Raw genomic sequence first — 14682 nt, 5'->3', positions numbered from 1 at the left:
GTTGGAGAGAGCATCCTTATTGACTGAAGGCCTTCTTTGCTGTGTAAATGACTGGATCTTTCAGCAAGACAACGCTGCAATCTACAATGCCCGCAGGACAAAAGTCTCTTTCATGGCGAATAACGTGATTCTTTTGGATCATCCAGCGTGTTCGTCCGAACTGAACCCCTTTGAAAATGTTTGGGGGTGGATGGCAAGGGAAGTCTATAGAAATGGACGTCAATTCCAAACACTGCATGATCTTCGTGAAGCCATCTTCACCACTTGGAATGACACTCCAGCCAGCCTTCTGCAAACGCTAAAATCGACCATGCTAAAGCGAATGTTTGCAGTTATTCGCAATGACGGCCGTGCAACTCACTTCTGAGACCTCTTGTTGGGCATTTCCTACCCTGTTTAGGACTTCTTTTTGGTATGGTCTTAAACTATTGACCAGCTAGTATTTAGGCTAATTTCATAGTGTACACATTTTTTCCTATTAAATGCTAAAAAAGTTTGATTTTTATTTTCCCTTTTCTTATTTTCATCTTTCAAAGCTCTACTCAAATAAGTGGTTGAGTCTAACAATGAAAAAATGCATATTTTTCTTCATGTTCATCTTATAACATAACTATCAACATCGAAAGTTCTGGAACATTTTGAGCCTGCCAGAATAATGGAGAGAGTTATGTTATTGTTTAGTTAGTTTGTTTGTTTTTTATATTTTACTGTTAATTGTTCAAAAAATATCTTGTTAGTGCTCATCAGCCATGTTTTTTGCATTTTCAGTAGAATCAAGTTGTACAAGTGTTTACTTTAAGAGCAGAACGTTCTTTTATGAGGTACACCATGAAACCAATTGCTTTTGAAAAAAAATGAGAAACGCGTAATAAGACCAACAGGACTGCACCAGTCGTATTAGATTTCTACAGACAAACTGTAGTTTTGATATCCTGAAACTAGTAACGAAAACTGGAAGCTAACAATGAAACTTCAACCCTACCGTTTTGTTGAAAAACAAAGTTGTTAAACTAAAAGCCATAGAAGCACACAGTTTAATTAAACACCACTTTATCAGCCTAAAGGCATGCGTTAATTTTGTTATATTGATGTGACAAAAATGGTGATACTTATATAGGAGAGTCTTGTATGTTTCTATAGTCTATGTGCTGCCATCTATTCGAGTTTATTTGAAACATATTTTGTAGGCAACTAAAAATTCTTCTTTCTTTTTTTTTTCTTGTATCCATCAAACGAAGTTAAACTAGCATTTATCTATTTTTTTGAAGAATCCGTTCTGTCTGCACTACTTTAATAAGAAATTTATTGTTAATCCAATTTTATATCTTAGTAAAATTTAGACTTTGCATTTAAAATTTGAAAATAGCTTTGACTTCCTAACATGATATATTTTAAATTTATGCTTCAAAACATCTTTGATCTTCAGTTAAAACATTATAAACCCAAGATATAAAACAAATAATATCCCTTTAACATCAACAAAATATTTCATATTTGAAACATTAAATTACAAAATACCTGCAAATCCATAGAAACCCACTTGAAGTAAACTGTATTCTCAAGACGGGTGGTGTGTATTGAAACTTTAGTTAAAAGAAGAGAACGTACAGAACAACGTTTCGTGTTGACCTGAAGATGACCTAAGAAGGTCGAAACGTTGTTCTGTACTTTATTTACTAGACTGAACTTGTAAATTAAAACTACTACTGGACTGAACTTGTAAATTAAAAAACTACTACTAGACTAAACTACTGTGAACTTGTAAATTAAAATTAAAACTACTACTGGATTGAACTTGTAAATTAAAACTACTACTGGACTGAACTTGTAAATTAAAACTACTACTGGACTGAACTTGTAAATTAAAACTACTACTGGACTGAACTTGTAAATTAAAACTACTACTGGACTGAACTTGAAAATTAAATTAAAACTACTACTGACTGAACTTGTAAATTAAAACTACTACTAGACTGAACTTGTAAATTAAAACTACTACTAGACTGAACTTGTAAATTAAAACTACTACTAGAACTGAACTTGTAAATTAAAACTACTACTGGACTGAACTTGTAAATTAAAACTACTACTGTAGACTGAACTTGTGAATTAAAACTACTACTGGACTGAACTTGTAAATTAAAACTACTACTAGACTGAACTTGTAAATTAAAACTACTACTGGATTGAACTGAACTTGTAAATTAAAAACTACTACTGGACTGAACTTGTAAATTAAAACTACTACTACTGACTTGAACTTGTAAATTAAAACTACTACTAGACTGAACTTGTAAATTAAAACTACTACTGGACTGAACTTGTAAATTAAAAAACTACTACTGTAAATTAAAACTACTCCTAGACTGAACTTGTAAATTAAAACTACTACTGGACTGAACTTGTAAATTAAAACTACTACTGGACTGAACTTGTAAATTAAAACTACTACTAGACTGAACTTGTAAATTAAAACTACTACTGGACTGAACTTGTAAATTAAAACTACTACTGGACTGAACTTGTAAATTAAAACTACTACTACTAGACTAAACTTGACTTGAACTTGTAAATTAAAACTACTACTGACTGAACTTGTAAATTAAAAACTACTACTGGACTGAACTTGTAAATTAAAACTACTGAACTGGACTGAACTTGTAAATTAAAAACTGGACTACTGTAAATTAAAACTACTACTAGACTGAACTGACTGGACTGAACTTGTAAATTAAAACTACTCCTGGACTGAACTGTAAATTAAAACTACTACTGGACTGAACTTGTAAATTAAAACTAAATGAACTTGTAAATTAAAACTACTACTGGATTGAACTTGTAAATTAAAACTACTACTGGACTGAACTTGTAAATTAAAACTACCTACTGGACTGGACTGAACTTGTAAATTAAAACTACTACTAGACTGTAAATTAAAAACTTGTGAATTAAAACTACTACTAGACTGAACTTGTAAATTAAAACTACTACTGGACTGAACTTGTAAATTAAAACTACTACTAGACTGAACTTGTAAATTAAAACTACTACTGGACTGAACTTGTAAATTAAAACTACCACTAGACTGAACTTGTAAATTAAAACTACTACTGGATTGAACTTGTAAATTAAAACTACTACTAGACTGAACTTGTAAATTAAAACTACTACTAGACTGAACTTGTAAATTAAAACTACTACTGGACTGAACTTGTAAATTAAAACTACTACTGGACTGAACTTGTAAATTAAAACTACTACTGGACTGAACTTGTAAATTAAAACTACTACTAGACTGAACTTGTAAATTAAAACTACTACTGGACTGAACTTGTAAATTAAAACTACTACTGACTGATTGAACTTGTAAATTAAAACTACTACTGGATTGAACTTGTAAATTAAAACTACTAAAACTAGACTGAACTTGTAAAATTAAAACTGTAAATTAAAACTACTGGACTGAACTTGTAAATTAAAACTACTACTGGATTGAACTTGTAAATTAAAACTACTACTGACTGAACTTGTAAATTAAAACTACTACTAGACTGAACTTGTAAATTAAAACTACTACTGAGACTGAACTTGTAAATTAAAACTACTACTGGACTGAACTTGTAAATTAAAACTACTAAATTAAAACTACTACTAGACTGAACTTGTAAATTAAAACTACTAAAACTACTACTGGATTGAACTTGTAAATTAAAACTACTACTGGAACTGAACTTCTAAATTAAAACTACTACTAGACTGAACTTGTAAATTAAAACTACTACTGGAATGATTGAACTTGTAAATTAAAACTACTACCTAGACTGAACTTGTAAATTAAAACTACTACTGGACTGAACTTGTAAATTAAAACTACTACTGGATTGAACTTGTAAATTAAAACTACTACTGGAATGAACTTCTAAATTAAAACTACTACTAGACTGAACTTGTAAATTAAAACTACTACTGGATTGAACTTGTAAATTAAAACTACTACTGGATTGAACTTGTAAATTAAAACTACTACTAGACTGAACTTGTAAATTAAAACTACTACTGGATTGAACTTGTAAATTAAAACTACTCCTAGACTGAACTTGTAAATTAAAACTACTACTGGACTGAACTTGTAAATTAAAACTACTACTGGATTGAACTTGTAAATTAAAACTACTACTGGAATGAACTTGTAAATTAAAACTACTACTAGACTGAACTTGTAAATTAAAACTACTACTGGAATGAACTTGTAAATTAAAACTACTACTAGATTGAACTTGTAAATTAAAACTACTACTGGATTGAACTTGTAAATTAAAACTACTCCTAGACTGAACTTGTAAATTAAAACTACTACTGGACTGAACTTGTAAATTAAAACTACTACTGGATTGAACTTGTAAATTAAAACTACTACTGGATTGAACTTGTAAATTAAAACTACTACTAGACTGAACTTGTAAATTAAAACTACTACTGGATTGAACTTGTAAATTAAAACTACTACTGGACTGAACTTGTAAATTAAAACTACTACTGGATTGAACTTGTAAATTAAAACTACTACTAGACTGAACTTGTAAATTAAAACTACTACTGGATTGAACTTGTAAATTAAAACTACTACTAGACTGAACTTGTAAATTAAAACTACTACTAGACTGAACTTGTAAATTAAAACTACTGGACTGAACTTGTAAATTAAAACTACTACTGGATTGAACTTGTAAATTAAAACTACTACTAGACTGAACTTGTAAATTAAAACTACTACTAGACTGAACTTGTAAATTAAAACTACTACTGGACTGAACTTGTAAATTAAAACTACTACTAGACTGAACTTGTAAATTAAAACTACTACTGGACTGAACTTGTAAATTAAAACTACTACTGGACTGAACTTGTAAATTAAAACTACTACTAGACTGAACTTGTAAATTAAAACTACTACTAGACTGAACTTGTAAATTAAAACTACTACTGGATTGAACTTGTAAATTAAAACTACTACTAGACTGAACTTGTGAATTAAAACTACTACTGGACTGAACTTGTAAATTAAAACTACTACTGGACTGAACTTGAAAATTAAAACTACTTCTAGACTGAACTTGTAAATTAAAACTACTACTGGACTGAACTTGTAAATTAAAACTACTACTGGACTGAACTTGTAAATTAAAACTACTACTAGACTGAACTTGTAAATTAAAACTACTACTAGACTAAACTTGTTAATTAAAACTACTACTGGATTGAACTTGTAAATTAAAACTACTACTGGACTGAACTTGAAAATTAAAACTACTCCTAGACTGAACTTGTAAATTAAAACTACTACTAGACTAAACTTGTTAATTAAAACTACTACTGGATTGAACTTGTAAATTAAAACTACTACTGGACTGAACTTGTAAATTAAAACTACTACTAGACTAAACTTGTTAATTAAAACTACTACTGGATTGAACTTGTAAATTAAAACTACTACTGGACTGAACTTGAAAATTAAAACTACTCCTAGACTGAACTTGTAAATTAAAACTACTACTAGACTAAACTTGTTAATTAAAACTACTACTGGACTGAACTTGTAAATTAAAACTACTACTGGACTGAACTTGTAAATTAAAACTACTACTAGACTAAACTTGTTAATTAAAACTACTACTGGATTGAACTTGTAAATTAAAACTACTACTGGACTGAACTTGAAAATTAAAACTACTCCTAAACTGAACTTGTAAATTAAAACTACTACTGGATTGAACTTGTAAATTAAAACTACTACTAGACTGAACTTGTAAATTAAAACTACTACTAGACTGAACTTGTAAATTAAAACTACTACTAGACTAAACTTGTGAATTAAAACTACTACTGGATTGAACTCGTAAATTAAAACTACTACTGGACTGAACTTGTAAATTAAAACTACTCCTAGACTGAACTTGTAAATTAAAACTACTACTAGACTGAACTTGTAAATTAAAACTACTACTGGATTGAACTTGTAAATTAAAACTACTACTAGACTAAACTTGTGAATTAAAACTACTACTGGACTGAACTTGTAAATTAAAACTACTACTGGACTGAACTTGAAAATTAAAACTACTCCTAGACTGAACTTGTAAATTAAAACTACTACTGGACTGAACTTGTAAATTAAAACTACTACTGGACTGAACTTGTAAATTAAAACTACTACTAGACTAAACTTGTGAATTAAAACTACTACTGGACTGAACTTGTAAATTAAAACTACTACTGGACTGAACTTGTAAATTAAAACTACTACTGGACTGAACTTGTAAATTAAAACTACTACTGGACTGAACTTGTAAATTAAAACTACTACTGGACTGAACTTGTAAATTAAAACTACTACTGGACTGAACTTGTAAATTAAAACTACTACTAGACTTGTAATTAAAACTACTACTGGATTGAACTTGTAAATTAAAACTACTACTAGACTAAACTTGTGAATTAAAACTACTACTGGACTGAACTTGTAAATTAAAACTACTACTAGACTAAACTTGTGAATTAAAACTACTACTTGGTTGAACTCGTAAATTAAAACTACTACTGGACTGAACTTGAAAATTAAAACTACTCCTAGACTGAACTTGTAAATTAAAACTACTACTGGATTGAACTTGTAAATTAAAACTACTACTAGACTAAACTTGTGAATTAAAACTACTGCTAGACTGAACTTGTAAATTAAAACTACTACTGGACTGAACTTGAAAATTAAAACTACTCCTAGACTGAACTTGTAAATTAAAACTACTACTGGACTGAACTTGTAAATTAAAACTACTACTGGACTGAACTTGTAAATTAAAACTACTAATGGACTGAACTTGTAAATTAAAACTACTGCTAGACTGAACTTGTGAATTAAAACTACTCCTAGACTGAACTTGTAAATTAAAACTACTACTGGATTGAAATTGTAAATTAAAACTACTACTAGACTAAACTTGTGAATTAAAACTACTACTGGATTGAGCTTGTAAATTAAAATTACTACTGGATTGAGCTTGTATATTAAAACTACTACTAGACTGAACTTGTGAATTAAAACTACTACTGGATTGAACTTGTAAATTAAAACTACTACTGGACTTAACTTGTAGATTAAAACTACTACTAGACTGAACTTGTGAATTAAAACTACTACTGGATTGAACTTGTAAATTAAAACTACTATTGGACTAAACTTGTGAATTAAAACTACTACTGGATTGAAATTGTAAATTAAAACTACTACTGGATTGAGCTTGTATATTAAAACTACTACTGGATTGAGCTTGTATATTAAAACTAATACTGGACTGAACTTGTAAATTAAAACTACTAATAGACTGAACTTGTGAATTAAAACTACTACTGGATTGAACTTGTAAATTAAAACTACTACTGGACTTAACTTGTAGATTAAAACTACTACTAGACTGAACTTGTGAATTAAAACTACTACTGGATTGAACTTGTAAATTAAAACTACTACTCGACTTAACTTGTAGATTAAAACTACTACTAGACTGAACTTGTGAATTAAAACTACTACTGGATTGAACTTGTAAATTAAAACTACTGCTAGACTGACCTTGTAAATTAAAACTACCACTGGACTGAACTTGTAAATTAAAACTACTACTAGACTGAACTTGTAAATTAAAACTACTACTGGATTGAACTTGTAAATTAAAACTACTACTGGATTGAACTTCTAAATTAAAACTACTACTAGACTGAACTTGTAAATTAAAACTACTACTGGATTGAACTTATAAACTAACTATATTACTAGAAAAAATCTAAATTGAAACTACTACTAGACAAAACTTGTACGTTTAGGTTAAAACTAAACAAAACTGGTACTTCTAAATTAAAACAAAAAGTACTCCAAAACAAAACTTCTAAATTAAAATTACCACTCGGCAAAACTTATACTTCTAAATTGAAATTACTACTAGAATCAAAACTTACATACTTGTCCACTTCATGATGTTCATGCCAGGCAACCAATCTAAACTCATATCACGTGAAACGTGTAATACATCTCAGAATGAAATAATTAATTTAATTAATGCTATTTTAGGATTTGAGACTAAATATTTTCTAGTGTTTCATTATCGCTGTACAGTTTGTTTAACTGTACAAGTTTATTACATCTAGTTTTATTCTATCTTATCGACTTCATTTGTACAGTTTGTTTAACTGTACAAGTTTATTACATCTAGTTTTATTCTATCTTATCGACTTCATTTCTTCATCTCTTCTTGAAGTCGATGTATTTTTGGAGAAAGGAAAGAAAAAATACAGTTTGTTTGCTAAGATTTTCTATTATTATCATCTCTTAAACGTACGTTGTAATCAGAAACTGATCGTGTCTGTTTCCAGGGCATGGTTTACACATTCGCCCCAAGCCATGTTACAACGGTAAAGGAGAACAAGGCACGTGCATGTTTGTGTGGGACTGCATCAACACGAACGGACAGCACCTTGGATCGTGTAGTGACGCTTATCTGATTGGCAGTTGTTGTGCTCATGACGATGAATTAAACAAGGTGTCACACGAATCAGGAGGAAAGAAAAGAAAACCGCTCATGCTACAACCGCTATTTCTGTAGCGGTTGTACCCCATAAAACACACACTTTCATACGAGGTTCAGAGACCAGCGGTAGCTGTCACATCACCGACTTTACACGTGGAAAACAGTAACCTGTTACGTGATCCTCCTTCAACAGTGTTGGGGATCTCCTCCACCAATGGTAATATCTCTTCTTTTCTGCAACCAATATTATCCCCCGACTCTACAACACTATATTCAGTGAATTACACCTCTCGAATTTCTACAGCTTTATCCACCAACTCGATGATTTCAACTGAGAACCCAAAATTTTCTGCTGGAGCTACTAATAAGCGACCTCTAGTGGAAAACTCTAGCAGCAAGCAATCGCTCTCTACTACTGTAATATCCATTCTTAACCCTAACGATACTACAAGGAAACCTGGTTTTACAACATCCATGTGGGCTGGACCAGTAAGAAAACCTACTGGCTTTCCTGAAAAGTCCACAACAACAACTGGCACCATTGAAAGATCCACTATTACAGCGACTACCGTACAAAGTCCTACAACACTAACACCTACAGTTTTTACTTCCACAAATACTACATCAACTGTTGCCACCAGCACAACGGTTACAACCACTTCCATTCCAGAAATAACAGCTTCCACTAAACTGTGTACGTCTTCATCGAAAACAAAAGTACCTCCATCAACGGTTTCCATCAGCACAACAATTGCAACTACCGTCACTTCAGAAAGGACAACTTCCAATGAGAAGTTTACCTCATCCACAACAACCAAAAAATATGACGACCATAAAACCTGTGTCAACAAGCATGTTCTTTCCTGGTCATATCAATAGTCATACAACAACTTGGGACTTTCCTAAAAGGAAACCAATAGACCCATACAAGGGTAGGTTATAATTCTTTGAAATAACTTTTCTTTTTTTAATTTTGGAAAACTACTACGTTTTGAAGGTTTTGTTTTTCTAAAATTCTGTTGTGTTTTCGTCCAGTATTATGGCTGATAAACCAATAAATATCAATTAAATATTTTAGAGATACTTGAGTATAATTTTATGGCAAAAAAACCTTGAATTCTGATTAGTAAGAATAGAAACTACTTCTGGTTAAGTAGAAGGTAATTTAGGACCAGTTGATCAACCAAACTTCAGAGGTTTCATTTAGTAACCCAGTAGTTAAAATTAACTGAAATTCAAACCAGTTGATAAAATTCATCTGCTTAAAGTGATCACAAATTTACGTTTTGAGATGTTTTTTTTATATTTATTAATTAATTAAGTATAATAGTTACAATTATTTAATTACTCAAATATGGTAGCAATCAATTACTGGGATGTTAACACACATTTGGGAGACTTTCACATTCTTGATGAAGAGAAACCCACTTGAAATAAAAAATGTCTCTCAGAACGGCTGGTGAGGGTATTAACACTTTTACTGATAAGGAGAGAACAACGTTTCGACCTTCCTAGGTCATCTTCAGGTTAATCTTGTTCTCTACTTATCAGTAAAAGAGTTAAACCCATACCAACCGTTCTGAGATACAGATTTTCACACTGTAGCCAGTGCTTGATCAAGACGATTGTAGGGTCTATGTGGCTTCTGTTCGTAGATCCCACCAGCAGTATACGTGAGATAGATTATGGATATTATAAATTATGGTTTGAAATTTAAGTAGTTATATGTGAATAATGTGTACGTGCTGTTTATGTGTGTTAATACACTGTAGTTAAATATCGTGAGTGTGTATACGAAAATATATCACATAACTTAAAGATATAATAATTTTTTTTTACAGTAACACGTGTGTTTCATGTTTTTATGTTTATTAGTTTTTGGCCCTCTGAGATTAATTTTAAGGAAACTTTTTTATGGACGCAAAGTTTTCGTTGGCTTAAGACACTGTGCCTAATAAATAATCCAGCCATGACTGCAGCTATTTGTAATTATTCTAGGGTATAAAAAAGATGACCCACATCAACTCCTAATGCTTACTTCCTTGTTTCTTCCAGAGTGTGGAATCCCACCTTTACATGCTCGAACGAAAATAGTTGGTGGTCAAAATGCAGCCTTCGGAGCTTGGCCGTGGCAGGTATGTAGATCAGTGTAAACAATTAAAAGGACGTTGGTGGCAAACAGATTTTGACCACTTAAAATGTGCATTATATAACACCGGGTTGCACAACGATGGATTGTGTAACACCGGATTGTATAACACTGGGTTGTATAACGCTGGATTGTGTAACAACGAACCTATAGGGGGGCATGAAATACGGAACATCAAATTCAAGTGAAGTATGAATCATTCTATGATGTTTTATATGGCTAAGTATTAAACTTTTGAATTTGTAAACAAAAATACTAACAGTCGTTTTGTAATCAATAGATGGCGTAGCATCATTGTTAATAGTTTTACTGTTAGATTCAAACACAGTTTATAACATGGTTGTATTATTATATTCTAACACAATTTACAATGTCATACAGAACATATTGCAACGCTTTTGACATGAAAACTTTAAAAGACATTGCAACTAAACCTTGATTTAAACTATCGTGCCGCTGACCACGCTTTATATTTTACCGGCAGATGCATTATAAGAGTAACAATCAGCTCAGCTATTCGATTACATGATGCTTCTTTCTTTGTTTTTCAATTTCGCGCAAAGCTACGCGAGGGCTATCTGCGCTAGCCGTCCCTAATTTAGCAGTGTAAGACGAGAGGGAAGGCAGCTAGTCATCACCACCCACCGCCAACTCTTGGGCTACTCTTCTACCAACAAATAGCGGGATTGACCGTAACATTATAATGCCCCCACGGCTAAAAGGGCGAGCATGGTTGGTGCAACGGGGATTCGAAGCCACGACCCTCAGATTACGAGTCGAACGCCTTAACCTACCTACGTGCCGGGCTTTGATAATGCAACTGATTGTCTTTATTTTTACTCGTCAGAACCTCAAAATTTGGAACGACTATGGGTGATACCAAGGAATATGTAATCTGGCAGCGTAACTCTACGTTTTATATAGGGTGTTGATATTCAAGTTTGCTAAATAAAACACCAAACATTCAAAGATCGAACAAACCAAATGACTTTTACGGTCAGTCCAAGGCCTCATATTTCAGGTGAAATGTTAAAGATACTAGAGGGGCAAACGTATTGAGCAATCAGCTTAAGGTGCCTAATAATAATTATTATTAATAATTGTGATGTTCTATCACCAAAAATAAAAACAAAAGCTAAAATATCCAACATTTTCGTTGAACATTAAGTTCTGAACCCCCTGAATAGATATATTTATATTACACAACTGCAATTAAAAAAAAAACATTGTGTTAATATATTTTGTCTCTGCAACTGTTTTCAGGTATCTGTTAGACGGACATCCTTTTTTGGTTTTTCCAGTAACCATCGATGTGGTGGCGCCATCTTGAACAGCAAATGGATAGCCACGGCTGGACACTGTGTGGATGAGTATGTTGTATATTATTTGTTCAGAAAATAAATTTTGATCCATGAATTGAACGCGTGGTCTTGTTCTATTGGAGCTCAGTTTCTGTAGAAGAAACTATTAACTAGAACGTGACGCAAATAATAAAATGGCCAAGCGTGTTAAGGCGTGCGACTCGTAATCTGAGGGCCGCAGGTTCGCATCCCGGTCGCGCCAAACATGCTCGCCCCTTTAGCCGTGGGGCGTTATAATGTAACGGTCAATCCCACTATTCGTTGGTAAAAGAGTAGCCCAAGAGTTGGCGGTGGGTGGTGATGACTAGCTCTAGTCTAGTCTTACACTGCTAAATTAGGGACGGCTAGCACAGATAGCCCTCGAGTAGCTTTGTGCAAAATTCCAAAACAAACAAGTAATAAAAGGTCCAAGCATCTGAATGTCCAGTATTCTTAGCAGGCCGTCACTGCCATAAAAAATTACCCAATATCTTGTGTTGTTGGTAATGAAGAAAACACCAACAGTAACGGAACAAACTGTCAGAAGTCTTGATATTGGAGAATCTAGTTTCTACACGCTCATGGGTCGTCTTCAGTCTGACTTGTTGAAACTAGTTTTTCAAATATCAATACTTCTGTCAGTTTATTCCTTTACTGTTGGTGTTTTTTCTCTTCAGTTATTCAGGTTTCTATTGATTCTGCTCTATCACAAAAGAACATCACATTCTCTAAACTCTCTGGATATTGGCTTTTAATATACCATTCACCACCGGTGGGGTCCATATGTTACAAAATATTGAGTAATCTTACATTTTTAATTCATTTTCTAATTAAGGTCCGTTGAGGATTCTGGTTATATTTAGTGATGTTAATTGATATATTGATGAGATGTTGTGTTTAATTTTTTGTGTTTGTTTGTAAATAAGCACATAGCTGCACAATTGTGCTCTGCCCATCATGGTATCAAAACCTCGTTTCTAGTGTTGTTATTCCACAACTATACGGCTGTGCCACTAGTGGGTTTTGTGTTTCTGTATACATGTAATAATGTTTCTAGAATATGTCATCGTGGGGTAGAAGATAGTAATGAATTATAGAAAAGGGCGAATCAAAACTGGTCAGATGTTTCTAGGTACAAAATAAATGTGTTCTTTGCCTTTAAGAAGTAACTATATATTATTTTTATTCATAAAAAAAGCTCTCTTTGTATAGATGGGGCCCGACATGGCCAAGTAGTTAAGGTACTCGACTCGTAATCCGAGAGTCACGGGTTCGAATCTCCATCATACCAAACATGCTCGCCCTTTCAGCCGTTTGGGCGTTATAATGTTATGGTCAATCCCACTATTCGTTCATATAAAGAGTAGCCCAAGAGTTGGCGGTGGGTGGTGATGACTAGATGCCTTCCCTCTAGTCTTACACTGCGAAGTTAGGGACAGCTAGCGCAGATAGCCCTCGTGTAGCTTTGCGCGAAATTCAAACCAAACCAAACCTCTCTTTATTAGAGATAGTCCTGACATGGTGGTGTGTTTAGGACGCTCGACTCGCACTCTGCAGGTCACGAGTTGCAATTCCGTCATCAAACATGCTCACATTTTCAACCATTAAGATGTCATAATGTAATGGTGAATCCTTCATTTTGTTGGTAAAATATTAGCCCAAGGGTTAGCGGTGAATGGTTTTGATCACCTGCCTTCCCACTAGTCTATCATTTTCAAATTAGGGATGACTACCATGGATAAACGTCGAGCAGCTTTTCACAAAACTCAACAAACAGACAAGTAAAACGTTTGTACAACTTCGGGCGATGTCTGACGCTGTTTTACAATACCAATAAAGTCATCGTAACGATTTCATATTCTATTCATCTTACATAGTACAACTACCACTCCCGTTTAAATGACAACGATTTCATGTCAGTGAGAGTCACCATGTAGGGAAAATATAAAATTCCAGAAAGACTGAATCCTGAAATCTCAGATACGAAGGAAGAGAGAGCTCTCCAATAGGGGATCTGTCCTCCAACGTCACTCCATCTAGACACCTCAATTTTTGAGTGCATAAATGATTATTTTTAAAGGGGGTGTTTTAAGGTCAATGGGGTATTAAGCCCACTGTGTGGAGAGGCACACACACACACATAAATGTGTGTTAGTAAAAATTAAACAACATGTGTAAGTAGTAATGATAACTCAGAACGAAAGACGAAGCCTTAATCCTTTCAAGAAGTTCGGGATCCCTTGGTATTATCTTCCACACAAAATAGGTTTGATTGGAATATTGCGCAGAGCTATACGAGGGCTACCTACGCTAGCTGTTCATAATTTATCAGTGAAAGACTAGAGGGAAACAGTTAGTCATCATCAACCCCACCCCAACAACTCTGGGGCTACTCTTTTACCAACGTATAGTAAGATCGACCGTCACGCAATAACGCCCTTACAAGGCGAACATGTTTGGAGGGACAGGGACTCGAACGCTTGATGCTCACAATGTGAGCCAAGGATCCTAACCACCTGGCCATTCTGGGCCCGAAAAATTAGGTATAGGATAAAAGGAACAGTAAATGGTCTACATGGGTGATTTTATAACTCCACACGTAGTAAATTGTGAA

The 14682-nt window shown here is 33.2% G+C and overlaps 1 protein-coding gene across 1 annotated transcript; it reads left to right on the top strand.

Annotated features, from left to right (window-relative positions):
- Window positions 1–8473: 8473 nt before the first annotated feature.
- On the top strand, window positions 8474–14124 carry LOC143227306 (chymotrypsin-like protease CTRL-1). Its single transcript, XM_076458763.1, has 4 exons — window positions 8474–9511; window positions 10635–10714; window positions 11992–12098; window positions 14049–14124. The coding sequence occupies exons 1-4, from the start codon at window positions 9367–9369 to the stop codon at window positions 14122–14124; spliced, it is 408 nt and encodes a 135-aa protein (XP_076314878.1). The 5' UTR covers window positions 8474–9366.
- Window positions 14125–14682: the final 558 nt, after the last annotated feature.

The sequence above is a fragment of the Tachypleus tridentatus genome, chromosome 9, assembly GCF_004210375.1.
Source record: "Tachypleus tridentatus isolate NWPU-2018 chromosome 9, ASM421037v1, whole genome shotgun sequence".
Lineage (NCBI taxonomy): Eukaryota > Metazoa > Arthropoda > Merostomata > Xiphosura > Limulidae > Tachypleus > Tachypleus tridentatus.
Note: the sequence above shows the minus strand (reverse complement) of the source record. Positions and strands in the feature narration are given on the sequence as shown.